Genomic DNA, 13,497 nt, shown 5'->3' on the forward strand with positions numbered 1-13,497 from the left:
CTCTGTCTCTGTGTGGTTATTTTGTGCAGCCCAGTTCCCTGAAGTGAGCCTGAGTGTTTTAGTCGCGAGGAATGCGACAGGCAAGGTCTTTATTTGTTCTTGAGTCTTACATCTCTAGAAAGATGTCTAACTGGGGCTGAATGTGTCCTCCTGGTGGTGGTGTGGGAAGTGGGGCCTCCAGTTACCACAGAGAAGGTGATGTGGGTCTTTCAATTCCAGTACAGGTTCCCCAAGTGAAAGCTGTGGCTGTCACCTTCAGGTTTTGTTTATTTTTGGGTACCGGGGACTGAACTCAGGGGCACTCGACCACTGAGCCTCATCCCCAGCCCTATTTTGTATTTTATTTAGAGACAGGGTCTCACTGAGTTGCTTAGCACCTCGCTATTGCTGAGGTTGGCTTTGAACTCGTGATCCTCCTGCCTCAGATTCACGGCCGGCTGCTGGGATCAAAGGCCTGAGTCACCACACCCAGCCTATCACCTTCAGTTTTGTTTTTCACTGGTCAAATGAGCACACCACACATAGACAAGCAGGGACTGCCCCTGGAGACAGCGGAATTAGTCTGGTTTTGAGAAAGAGTCAATCCTTGTGTTAGCATGTTTTACTTTGTTTTCTTCTTAAGAACAAAGGACTGTCTTCTGACGGTGACCCTAAGTTTGTCCTCTTTGCCTTCCAGGATGGCCACTATTGCATTTACTCCAAGCCAGATTCTGCTTGGATGCAGGTCTGGGTCTAGGGACCTCTGTTTGCCAGTATATCTTGCCACCGGCAAAACAAATCTCCAGCTTTGTCAGGGATCCCTTTTCAATTGAATTGTTGGTGGAAGGGCCTCTTCCCCCGTGGAAGTTGGAGGTGTGACAACATCTTCCGTGAAATATTTATGGGGCACTGGACATGGAGTAGGGGAGATGAGGCAGGAGACCACTACTCAATGAAACATGAAGGAAGCTGATAACTAATAACACCTACTCCACAACTAAACTATGCCCAGTGGGTGGTGGGATGTTTGCACTGATAAATTTTTAGGTAAACTAAAGCATCAATTTCCAATCTAATTCTGGTGTTAGCATTGTCTTGGGCCAAAAGCAGGCCTGTTCGTGCAGGGTGGACGATGACTGGTGACCATCTTGATGGTGTCTGATCAGACTCCGTAGTTGTAGCTATGGAAGGAGACCAGGCACGTGGTATGGACCCAGAGATATGGTGCTGAGGAGCTTTAAAACCCACAAAACGTTCGACGTCCTGACGTGAACCTGTAATCCCAGCAACTCCAGAGGCTGAAGCAGGAGGATCACAAGTTTAAAGCCAGCTTCCGCAATTTAGCCAGGCCTTAAGCAACTTAGCTAGCCTCTGTCTCAAAATTTAAAATAAAAGGGCTGGGGGTGTGGCTCATTGGTTAAGCCCAGCTGTGTTCAATCCCAGTGCCAAATAAATGAGTCCCACAAAACACAAAGGATTTTCAAATAGGACCATTAATGCTACTAAGGGCAGAACTGATGAGGCTGTGCACCTGGGAAAGTTTTCAGATTTAAGATAAGAAATTGGCAACGAAGTGAGATAAAGGGGAAAGCCAGATCCGTTCTCCGCATACAGCGAGAAGAGGGGTGCAACTCCCCCAAAACACTTCGGATCTTCACCGGGCCCCAACAGCTGCGCGAAGGGCACCTTGCACCGCGGGAGCCTGCACACTCGATCCTACCAGGTCCACAGCTGCCCGGGGCGGGCCCCTTTGCGCTGAGGCTTGCGGTTGGTAGACTCTGGCTGGGGGTGTGGCCTAGCCGGCGGCTGGAGATGCGCGCGCAGTCCCTCGACCCTCGCCCCGCTCCTCCTGCCCTGGGATTGGCGAGCTCCGGATCCGGGGCGGTTTGGGGACGGCGGGTGCGCGCGCGGGGCGTGTCTCCCGTGCGACCTCGGCCTGCGCGTCTCCGCTATGGCTGCTTCGCTGGTGCTGCGGCGAGGACGAGCTGGGCCGCTGAAGGTACGGAGGAGTTTCCCGCTGCGCGGCCCGGAGCGCGCAGGGACCCGGCGAGGGCGCGCCCCGGCCGCACCCGCGGACCCCTCGTGCCGGGCGGTCTGGGCTCCGACGCCGCCCGGGCGAGGTGGCCCCCTGCGCGGCGCCGCCCCGGCCGGGCCGGGTCACCTGGGGAGCTGCGGGCAGGTGTGCATCTCCCCGAGCGTCCCCGCTGCGCCCGGCGTGGAGAACCGCTGTCCGACGGTGACTTGTGCCACCCGCGCGGCTCCCGTAAGGACAGTGCCCATATTTAGCCGAAAACCAACCGTGGTTAAGTGAAATGAGGGCACTGGCTGACCCGGTAACTACCTGGTGGCCACTGAGGAGGAGGTCACCCCTCCGGGCCGTGAAAGGTCGCCTTCTCTGTGAAAAGCTAAGGCCGCTAGTTTCACTTTAAAATGGATCTTATTATGAAAGCGGTATTTGCCTTTCCCCCTCTTGGAGCTGGGATTGAACCCAGGCCTCAAGCGTGCGTTCCCTGTCACTGCGCCACACGCCCAGTCCCCAGAAGCACTAAGTAGTCACTGCTAAGTAAAGTACAGGTGAGGGAGGAAACCATTGTCGTGTCCACTGTTTATTTACTCCTTTAAGCTCCCAACGTTTTTTTCAGTTTTGCGTGTGCATATACTTTCCCTGCTTACAGTCAGGAGCCAAATGTTTTCACGTCTTGTTCTATGGCCAGCATCTGTTTAACACGCAGGCTTATTGATTACCTGCTGAGTGGATTCACATGGTATTTTTCATTTCTGTTGTAAGTACTTCTGAATCAATTATTTATGTACATCATTTCAAATTGCAGATTGTATTTTTGTTTCTAAGTATAGAAAAACAGTTTATAAAAAGAACAAAATGTATTTTGAAAGTTAACAGAGTCGGAGATGACAAGAGTGTACACAGGAGGACATCCTTCATTATTAACTCAGATGCTAACAGTGATTATCCTTGAACCTGGGCATTTTCTTGTTGCAACTTTTTTTGTATTTTCTAACGTTTCCATGATATACATTTATTATAGAAATTGGAATAACCTCTAGTTCCTTGAACATTCATGTGTAGTAGTAATATGTAGTATTTATATGTTGTAATAACTGTTATAAATGATAATACTCTAAATATCCATATTTATTAACTCTCTTGTCAGACTATGCTCCTAGAAGCACAAGTATTTCGAGGATTTGCCTCTACAGCTTCTCTCTGTGCAGAATCAGGGAAGAATGAAAAGGGACATTCACTAAATCCCAAGAAGCAAAGTCCACCAAAAAGTAAGATTTTAATGATAATCATAAGGGACAGAGAATGCCAAGTAAATACCTAGTCAGCCTTCCATGCATGCAAATAAGGTTTATTAGCTACATAACTTATGGCTCTTCATCCTTGCCATGTCCAGATCATAGTCAGATATGAGGGCTGTGACAGACCAAACACAGGAGAAATGGTACTTTGACTCACATCAACCCTGAACTGGTCTTTTTGTTTTCTAAACACCCACCTCCAACAAGTGGTACCAAGCATTAGTCCTCCTCTGAGGTACTTCTATGTCCTCACCATGGACCTCACTAGTGTGAGGTAGAGCAACTACACCCTCATTTTCCTCCCCAGTTTTGATGGACCTTTTTTTTTTTTTCAATTTATTTATATGCAGTGCTAAGAATCGAACCCAGTGCCTCACACATGCTAAGCAAGCGCTCTACCACTGAGCTGCAACTCCAGCCCCTTTCCTCCCCAATTTTGACTTTCTTCTCTCTCTTTGAAACCCTGTGGTGGTTCCCCAGTTTGCTCCGTCACAGACCAGGATTGTGGGTATCATTTTAGGACTGTGGAGAAGGAGTTAATAAGAGCAGGCAGTTTTCCACTGTGACTCCTTCTGCTAAGGCACAATGTCTGACCTGTTTCCAGCTCTTTACACAATCCTTTTGACTTTTACCACTAGTTTTTAATTTTGTTTCTCCTCCCTGAGTACCAATGTAACATGTCCTTATTAAAGAGCAAAAGGAAATGCAGCAGTGAATTTTAAATGCTTCTCTTCTGGGATTACTTTTATTTTCTATTCTCTACTCCCCCTCCCCCTCTTTTCCTTTTGCAGTGCTGGAGTTGGAACCCAGGGCCTCATGGATGCTTGACAGGCACTCTGCCACTGAGCTATATTCCCAGCCCCTTGTTCATCATTGATGGTTGATCATGATCTAGGTCCACTTAATTTAGCTTTTATTGATGAAAACTTAGTTTACTCTAGAAAGACTATGCAGTATTACTATCTTTGCAGGTCTTTGATCCTCATATGGGGTTGTAGAATGATAATTGAATTTGGTCTTCCTTTATCAAAATACCATTTCTTCAGTTTGAGTGTCTGAAAATGTCTAGATTCTTTTGCTTGTGGTCTCCTTGACCTGCTCATAGAACATTGGGGAGTTTTAAAAGTTTGCACCTGTAGAGAGTGCCAGCCCCACTTTCACACTGCCCACCTGGGCCGGGAGACTCACCATCTTGGTAGTTTCTGCATGTCCTGTTGACCTGAGGCCTGTATTGCACAGGAACTTTTTAAAATTCTATCCTATACCAGCCTCATTTTTAAATCTGATGTTCTTTTCCATCTGAATGCATTTTTTAAAATGTATGTGTTAAACATAAGAACTCTTCTTTTAGTAAAAATAATCTCAATACCAGTACCACGCCTAAAAAATGTTTGTGACGAGTATGTCAGTTATGACACATGCCTGTAATCCCAGCAATTTAAGAGGTTGAGGAAAGAGGACCTCAAGTTCAAGGCCAGCCTGATCAACTTAGTGAGACTCTGTCTCAAGATAAAAAATTAAAAAGGGATAGGGATGTAGTTCAGAGGTGTAGTGCTCCTGGCTTCAATTCTCAATACTTAAAAAAACAAAGTTACATTCTGTATTACACTTTTTGTTTGTGCAAACCCAGGGCCTCATGCAACCTGGCACATTTTTTTACTTATGTCAGTACCATCATCCTTTCCTTTGGTGAATTTTAACCTTGTGTCAGTAATCCTACCTCCTAGATTTATGAATCTGGACTAAGTGAATTTGAAAATATCATGGCAGAGCCCAGAGCCTCCTGTTTAGAAATGTGCTTCCACATTGTCAGTGGGAACTGTGTGCTCTGTCCTGGGACAGTTGGGGTGCCATCATGGGATGGGAATGCTGAGCTGGGAGCTGGCCTTGGGCCCCCGTGGAGCTTTTGTCGCTAGCTGTGGCATCCTTGAGGGTGTCTGGGCCTGGGTCCTCCCGGCTTGAGTGTCCCGTGTGCTCCCTCCCTGGGTGTTAGGCTCATGGGCATGTGACAGCTGTGAACTTCATAAATGACCGGGGCTTTTGGGGGGGAAGACAGCTTTCAATTGTTTGGGGTGCATATTACATTTACATCTCATAAAGCAATCTCTGTACAAAGAAAAAGAAAGAATGCTTCTAAACTGACGCATGGAGCCTGCATTTCCCCCGAAGTGTCAGTGGTAGGAAAGTGTAAGGTTCAGTCATTCTTTTCTCCACCATGGTACATTGTCATCTTAAACCCTCCTACCCCAAGCTGGCTTTAGCAGCTCTGGTGGAAGTTTTCTGCATGCAGATGGGGACCCTAAGTACTCACCCTGGGGTCACATCTCTAGCCACAGGGTCTGGCTGGGCTTGCCTTAGGCTACAGAAGTTGCTCTACCTTGTTCTGGAAGTTTCTAGCTTCTTTTTGCACATACTTCCTGAGGGAAGCAGTAGGTGAGTGTCAGTCCAGGGTATCCTCCCAGGGCCCCTCTTGGGGAATGTCTGGCTCTGCAGGTTTGTCATCTGCTGGATCCTTTCACCAAGCTGAACTTTGAGTCAGTATAAACCGTTGGCTGGGTAATTTCCGTGTGGCTTTTTAAAGAGTATGCTGAGAAACCAAAGTTGATTGGCCATTCCAAGTCCTATCTCAGGTTTAAAAGTGAGGATATTTGGAAATAGAGATTTGATGTATTTATTTTATAGCCATAATACCAAGTGCTCTTCTGAGCACTTTCCCCTTATTATCTGTGTGTCCACAGACAAGCCTGTGTGTGGATGTTGCTGTCAACCTGTGTCACCAGTGAGGCTGAGATGTCACAGAGACAGCGGCAGGGAGTCTAGGTTTGCCCCCAGGCATTATGATTCATAGTCTATATCTTATTTACTATACTATATTGCTGCTGAAAAATCTCCATTCTCATGCGTTTGTTAAAAGAAAAACTTTTTATGTAAAACACCATATAATTACCCTATAAAACCTAAGTAACTTCAGCCTTCTATGTCATGTTTAGATGACCTTTGCTTCTGAATGTGCTTTGTATGCTGAATTAGTTTTGTGATCTGTTGAAAAGATTTGGAAGTGTTTTAAGGTGACTAATCTGTTTAAAATACTATAGTCATCCTTGCTTTTGCAAAAATCCTGAAGGTCATTCCCTCACTTTTCAACCAAGTGAAAGAGAGAATCAAGAAGCTTAAGTTCTGTTTTGAGAAGAGAAGTGTGAGGAGAACTGCTCACTGGTGACCACAGACCTTTATCTCATGCAACTTCGTGGTCTGGAGAGTGAGCTATGAGATGGACCTGCCCCATGAGGCTTGTTTAGCAGCCAGGCATTCTGTTACTTTGTCTTTGAGGAAAGCCACTGTCGCATTGTCAGAGGTTATCACAGTCTGTCTCTGGACATTGAATGAGAGCAAGCACTGGGGTGAAATACTTCTGTTCAGAGCAAAGACCACTTTTCCTTGATGTGATAGAACTGTCTTCTAGGCGACATCAGTTCTGTACTGTGAAACTCAGACCTGGTGGGGACCCTGGGCTTGCTAGTTAGTGATGCAGGCAGCTACAGATCAGCAGACAGGTTTCCTATTGAGCCATGCAGAGGAGGCTCTCCTTGTGCTGTGGCAGGGCAGACACACTGGCTCTTGGTAAAAAGCAAAATCTGTTCCTGTCCTCTGTTAGCCTTTCCCTGGGGTGTTCTCAATAGCTAACTCAGACAAAAGAAACTTGAATGCCTTTTGTTTCATATAATGAAATTTCTTTTTTTTGTCTTTGGGGTTTTTTTGTTTTGTTTTTTTTGCAGTGCCAGGGATTAAACCCAGGGCCTCAGGCATACTAGGTGATCACTCTACCACTGAGCTACATCCAAGCCCTTAAGGTTTCCTTTTCAAATAAAATATCTAAGTTGTGTCATTGTCAGCCCCATCTGAAATGTCCCCTCCATTTTCTGTAGGTAATGAATCAATGTATAATGTAGGTTGTTTTTGCTTTGTTTTGTTTTTTCTGCTAAGGACTGGGCCTAGGACCTTGTGCTAGGCTGGCACTCTTATCACTGAGCTCTGCTCTCAGCCCCAGTGGAACCCAAGTTTTGGGATGAAACTTAATTCCCCCCTTCTGCTGGCAGGTGGGGTTTGGGTAAGGCTGCGGTCCTCTGCAGCTCTCAGTGGCTGGCCCCGCCCTCCAGTGTTGCAGCGACCCCAGCAGTGCTCTGTCAATTTCTTCTTTCTGGGTTTTTATCTTGTGAATTCGAAGAATGAAATCCATAGGCCAAGATGAGTGAGTGTAAGAGCAGCATTTTTAGAGAATAGAAACAGGAACAGAACTCTTGCAGTGTCACCATTAGTCTGGTTTAATAACATTACAATTTTTAATATATGCAAGGGATAGGGAAATAGCTCAGTGGTAGAGTACTTTCCTAGCGTACACAAGGCCCTGAGTTCAAACCTCAGCACCTCACATACGCACAAGGTCTCAGTAGATTTTGAAAGATTCAATCCTTACCATCTTTCTATTCAAAACAGCCCATGTAAGATAGCCTTAATTTTAATTTAATTTTTCATACTTGGAAAATTCGTTCAAGTCAAAATAGAGATGGATCAGTAATCCAGGTGAGTGGCTGGCAGGGTTTGAAGGCCAGAGCATCTTAGACACAGCTGTTAGGAATTTCTGAGCTGGGCAGCTGGGTTCAGAGAGACACAGCAGAAGCCACTGTGCACTACCCCTTTGCTCACCTTCCGTTCAGCATGACCTGCAGCTGCGTGTGCACTCTGAAAGTCCCCTGCACCTGCATCAACACCTCCTGGGGTGGGGTTCCGAGTGCAGGGTCTGAGTCCGAGGTTCCTATGTGGCTTGGTGGGCATGGTGGTGGTGGGCTGGGGTGATTACAACAGTCACCCACACTAGCCCTCAGGTCGTTTTTCCTCACAGTGCTGTCCCCCTCTGGCTGGCCCGCGTCCAGTGGCTTGTTCTTTTTTCATTTTTTTTTGTTTGTTTTTAATATTTACCTTTTAGTTGTAGTTGGACACAGTACCTTTATTTTACTTATTTTTATGTGGTGCTGAGGATCGAACCCAGGGCCTCACATGGGCTAGGAGAGCGCTCTACCACTGAGCCCCAGCCCCAGCCCTCTTTCTCCTCTTTGATCTCACCATATCAGTCTATTAGTCATTGGTTCCTGAGCTCAGAAAACCCTGCTGGGTACTGCTAAGCCAGAGTGGTTGGGAGGACAGGTTTTACCCTAGAGATGTAGGATAGATCTGTTTTCAGTACAAAATAGGCGCCTAGCCTTCAGGAATCTGGATATACGTCTGCTCACCTGTAATAGTTTTCAAAGTTTTGTTTTAAGTTTGAAAGATAATTTTAAGAATGTGTCTTATACTTTTCTTCTGATTTATGTGGTTAGAAAACATTTATTACTAGCTGACAAAATTAAATTAAATTAGCTCTAATTGATATATTACTTTATCTCATTTTTTTCATCAATGACCATGAAATATAAGACTTTTTATTATATTAGTACTTATCTTTTTTTTTTTTTTTTTTAGAATTTAAAATCCATTCCAAGTGATACCTATGATATTACATTATTTAGACCTTTTCAGTATCGTAGTACTTTTTTTTTTTTTTTTTGGCTCAAGAAATCCCCAAATGACCTGTGTGACTGTGAAGGACTTTTCTTCCTTTTCAGGGCACTATCCTCTCCCACCACCCCCACTCTCACACACATGCATGTGGGGACCCCAGTCCCTGCCGGGCTCCTGTATGTACTTTCACTGTTTGGTTGTTTTTTTTGTTTGTTTGTTTTTGTTTGTTGTTGTTTTTAATATTGGAGAAACACCAAATATTTGCTTGATTTTAGGGATTCAAGGAAATATGCAATTATAAAACTTCAGTAGTCATCTAAAAATATCTTTATTGGATGAAATAGTTTAAAAATAACCATAACCAGAGAAGCCATCAGTGTAGAAAATGCATGCAGTTTGTTATTCCTGTTGGTTTAAACAACAAAAAAAATCTCCATCTTTAATGTTTTCAGCAAGAGAGGGAAGTATCTCCAGTTCTTAGCTGCCAAGCACACAGCTTGGTTGTGTCACTGGAGAGCCTTCCCGGGGGACTTGTCTTTGGTTGGTTACACTGAAGGTGTTATAAGTAATGGGTTGATATGCAGTGAAATGTCGATGACTTTGACTAATGAGTTTAAGTTGTTTCATTAAATAGTAAAAATAACCTTCCTCTTTATGCCGTTTCCTAGATGTAGTGGAACCAAAGGAGAGGGTCAAGCCACTAACCCCCCAGACAGCAGCTGCGCCGCCTGACAGCCTGTCTCCACCCCATTCTCCCCTGCCATGTGGGAGCAGAGGCGGGACACTAGCTAGCCCCCACCCCAGTGGCAGCAGGCTGCTCTCAGAGGAAGGGCCCCTGCAGCGTTTTTCGAGGAAGACTCTGGTAGAATTTCCTCAAAAGTTCCTGCCTCCATTCCAAGAACAGGGTTCTGACTCCAAGGTTCATCAGGTTCCTGGGAACCAGAGGGAGGATTCGTCCTCCTCCTCCTCCACATCCAGCTCCTCCGATTCAGAGTCTGACGAGGAGGGGGATGTCCCAGAAGTTGGTCCCCAAGGGGTGAGCAAAGGCAAGGGACAGTTTTCAAAGCCAGAGGCCACCCACCCCTTTGAGAAGAAAGACCCCAAAGCCACGGCATCTGCAAAAGAGAATACTGGGGTGCAGAGGCCACCCGTGGATGTCACCTACCCAGGGCAGCCCCGTCCGCTGAAGAAGACGGGGCCCTCCACCAAGTCAGTAAAGGACAGAAAAGAAGCCAAACCAAAACCCACCACACCCAGCTCACAGGCCAGTGAAGAGATTTTGAAGAAAAATGTAAAGAAAGAAGAATTGCAGAAAATATTTAGTTCCAATGAGACAGATGAAGAAAGCCAAAAGCCATTTGATGTTCAGGACACTTTACCTAGCCACACAAAAGCTGGATCTTCAACACAGCAGAGTGGCGGCCCAGTGTTCGCAGCGCAGACAGAAGAGGCCAGGGCGCGGGATCAGCTGCCAGCTGCCGCCCCTGGGGCCCAAGGCAGACGCCTAGAACCTCAGGTGCCTGGGCCTGGTTGGAAAGCCTCTTCTTCCCTAGCCAGAGAAGAAAACGTGGGGAAACAGGTAACGGAAAGACACTCAAAGGCCAAAGGGGGCGTCTTGGAAGATCAGGTACCAGTGAGAGACGTCTCTGGAGAGAAGGCCGCAGGACCACAGCCTGAGGAGAGGGGCCAGGCCGCGGAAGACGCAGCGCCCTGCGGGGAAGCCCAGGGCCACACACAGGGTACACCTCACCTTGTTAGACTCTTATCCTTGGGGGTGGCTAGACTCTAACACACTATTCTGAATTTCTGCTTGCTTAGAAAGAGATATTATGTTAATCAGCTTCTAGTAGAAACTAGGGCTGCAATGTGTCCAGCTAGGCAGAGAAGTACAGATTAATTACAGATAATGCACATCTTTATACAAATTCCTAAAATATTTTACTTTTTCTGATAACATTTTTAAAATTTTTTATTGATGCATTATAATTATACTTAACAGTGGGATTCATTGTTACATATTTGTACATGCACACAATATGACAATATCATTTTTTTTGTAATGAAAGAGTGTGCCCTTGGTACTCTGGACAACCTCTTAACCAGCATAATTTTTGCAGACTGTCAGTTTAGCATGGCCACCCTTAACCTTCCAGGGCATCCAGATGTCTATTTGGTGACCTGTGAGCATCCTTGGTCTCCCATCTAGCTTGAGTAGGCAGGAGTGAGAGTCATAAGGGAGTGATAGTCTTCAAGTGAACTAAGCCAGCGATTGCCCTGAGCACCCTCAGGCATGAGGGAAGGTTCGCAGTTAGGGGCTGAAGCAGTGAGTGTCACACGAAGACAGCTGGGGACTGCAGGGTTTTCTTTTCACAGGACATTTCCTTTTCTGATTTACCTAAGAAACACAACAGGCTTCCTGAGGAAAGCAGTGCATCCCTTAACTGTTACATTTCGTGAGCATCAGACCTTGTAGGATATGATGTGCTGTGGGGGTGCGGCCAGATGTTAGCAGGAGGACCTCAGTTTTAGGATCTGTGGTTCAGCAGGTTCTTTAAAACAGAGCATCACTAGCAACGCCTTCTCCTTCCTGTTTCTGTTTCATCCTTCTGGAAGCCTCCCTGCCTCGTGTGCATCGCCTGGTGCGCTCCTGATATGGTCACAGGATGAGTGTTTGCTTCCCTTTCCACCAGCCCTCTTACGTGAGCTCTCGTGCCCTGCTTGCCAGGCTTCTCCCGACCTCAGGCCCTGCCTCTCCTCGCGCTTCTGCTTTCATTCCTCCCCTCTCAGATGGAGGTGCCAAAACCCTCAGGGTGAAAATAGGACGTTGGGATTTTCAGACTGCAAACCAACTTGCCAGCCTGGGGTATAGCTCAGTGGCAGAGTGCCTGCCTAGCACAAGCCAGGCCCTGGGTTCATCTCTAGCAGTGGGGTGGGGGGAATCTCTTTGCCCTCAGAGGCAACTATAACCCAATATCACTGTGGTCATCCCCTTGCGTTAGCCAAAGGTGTGTGTACAGCACACTGAAGGGCTTTGGCTTGTTGAGTTTGGAAGGATGTCAGTTCTTTAAGACTTTTTTTGTTTAGTCCAGCAAAATTGTGAGAAACAGAGCTTTTGGCCTTGATTAGAATAGTAAAAAGTTTGTGTGCATTATGTTTGGTGAAGCACAAATAGAAGTTGAAATGGCCCAACCTCTGATTCCCAGGAATTTTAGAGTCCGTGGAAGTTCCAGCCCAAACCTTGCCTGTTGCCCCATGCAAGGTTTATCCTGTCCTGTTGCATGTTGTGTGGCAGAGGAGCAGTCCCTTCTTGTGCTTCAGCCAACACTTCCAGTTTTAAGGTCACCAGATGCCAGAATTCTCCTAATCTTCTAACAGAGACTGGCAGGCTCACTTAGTTCTGCTTAGGGAAGTGTTCTTCTACAAATAGTTTATTTCTAGTACAGACAGATTTCTGATAGAGGTAGTATTCTTTCCCATGCATCTTCATGCAAACTGAAAGTCCTTCTGTAATGGTTCTAGGCATTTTTAAACTTAAAATCTGGGGCCTGGAAGTCGTTATTATTTTATTACCAGGACAGAGCAGCGTGGTCCCCTCCTCTAGTGGGCTTGTGATGTAAACCTGGGGCAGTTTTCAATGGGTGAGGTCAGGGAGAGGTGAACATTTTATATGGCCCAGTGACAGCTTTGTCCCCAGGTGGTCCTGTAATAATTATCACTCCTGAATTGTTAGGGCCACAGTTTTCGAATAACTTTTCAACTAACATCCTTGTCTTGCTTTTGAAGGTATGGTGCCTCCGCGGACTTTCCTTTCTAAGTAGACAGTTCCTTCGTCACAGGTAGGATTGGTGGAAGCTGCTGGGATGAGTCTCCGAAAGCCCCTCTTGTCCTGTGCTTCCTCTGCAGAGCCCGCCCAGGCCCCAGCGCCCCCCAAGCCGAATGACACCACCACCTACAAGAACCTGCAGCATCACGACTACAACACGTACACATTCCTCGACCTGAACCGGGACCTCTCCCAGTTCAGGATGCCTCAGCCCTCTTCTGGACGTGAGTCCCCTCGGCACTGAGCCCTCTTCTGGACGTGAGTCCCCTCGGCTCTGAGCCCTCTTCTGGAGTGACCTGGCCTCGTCTTGGCTGCAAAAATAAAAATCACTTGAGTCACAAGCCCAGAGTGTGTCGTTGGTTCCTTTTTAAACTCCCCAGTGAATGCTACACAGACAACACTGCTCGTGACTCATTCCCACGTAGGACATACTCAGGAATGTCCACTGTGTGCAAGGAATTCTTCATTGTAAGGCGAGGGCCAACAGGACAAGTCCACGGAACTAGAGAGTGCTGGGTGAGTTGGCAGTAAGCTGATTGACATGGAGGTGTTGGTAATGGCAGTAGTGACTTCGAAATTTATAGGCCTGGTTTTGATAAATTAGAAATAATCTTAAAATTTAAACTACTGCATTGCTAAGAGCCATGGTACTAGATTATAGCATCTTATTATCAGAAAAGGAGCAGATTTTGTTCTGTTGGGTATCACGTAGACTCAGGGACGTTTTCAGTGGTTAGATTAGAGCAAGGTGGATGTTTTGTATTGTCCAGGGCAGCTGTGCCCCCAAGTGGCCATGGGCCGGCTCTGAGCTGCTG

At 46.5% G+C, this 13,497-nt stretch overlaps 1 protein-coding gene across 4 annotated transcripts; it reads left to right on the forward strand.

Moving 5' to 3' along the window:
• Positions 1 to 1,739: 1,739 nt before the first annotated feature.
• NDUFV3 (NADH:ubiquinone oxidoreductase subunit V3) lies at positions 1,740 to 13,023 on the forward strand. Of its 4 annotated transcripts, none has more exons than XM_081301790.1 (5): positions 1,740 to 1,978; positions 2,622 to 2,762; positions 3,153 to 3,273; positions 9,528 to 10,598; positions 12,763 to 13,023. In XM_081301790.1, the coding sequence occupies exons 2-5, from the start codon at positions 2,742 to 2,744 to the stop codon at positions 12,924 to 12,926; spliced, it is 1,377 nt and encodes a 458-aa protein (XP_081157916.1). In that variant the 5' UTR covers positions 1,740 to 1,978; positions 2,622 to 2,741; the 3' UTR covers positions 12,927 to 13,023. The 4 variants fall into 4 exon arrangements, with proteins under 4 accessions (XP_081157916.1, XP_081157915.1, XP_081157918.1 ...); XM_081301791.1 differs by lacking the exon at positions 1,740 to 1,978 and adding an exon at positions 1,985 to 2,158; XM_081301789.1 differs by lacking the exon at positions 2,622 to 2,762 and having other exon boundaries at positions 1,754 to 1,978.
• The last annotated feature ends 474 nt before the right edge of the window (positions 13,024 to 13,497 follow it).

Source organism: Spermophilus citellus (genome assembly GCF_964194105.1).
Source record: "Spermophilus citellus genome assembly, chromosome: 7".
Taxonomy (NCBI): Eukaryota; Metazoa; Chordata; class Mammalia; order Rodentia; family Sciuridae; genus Spermophilus; species Spermophilus citellus.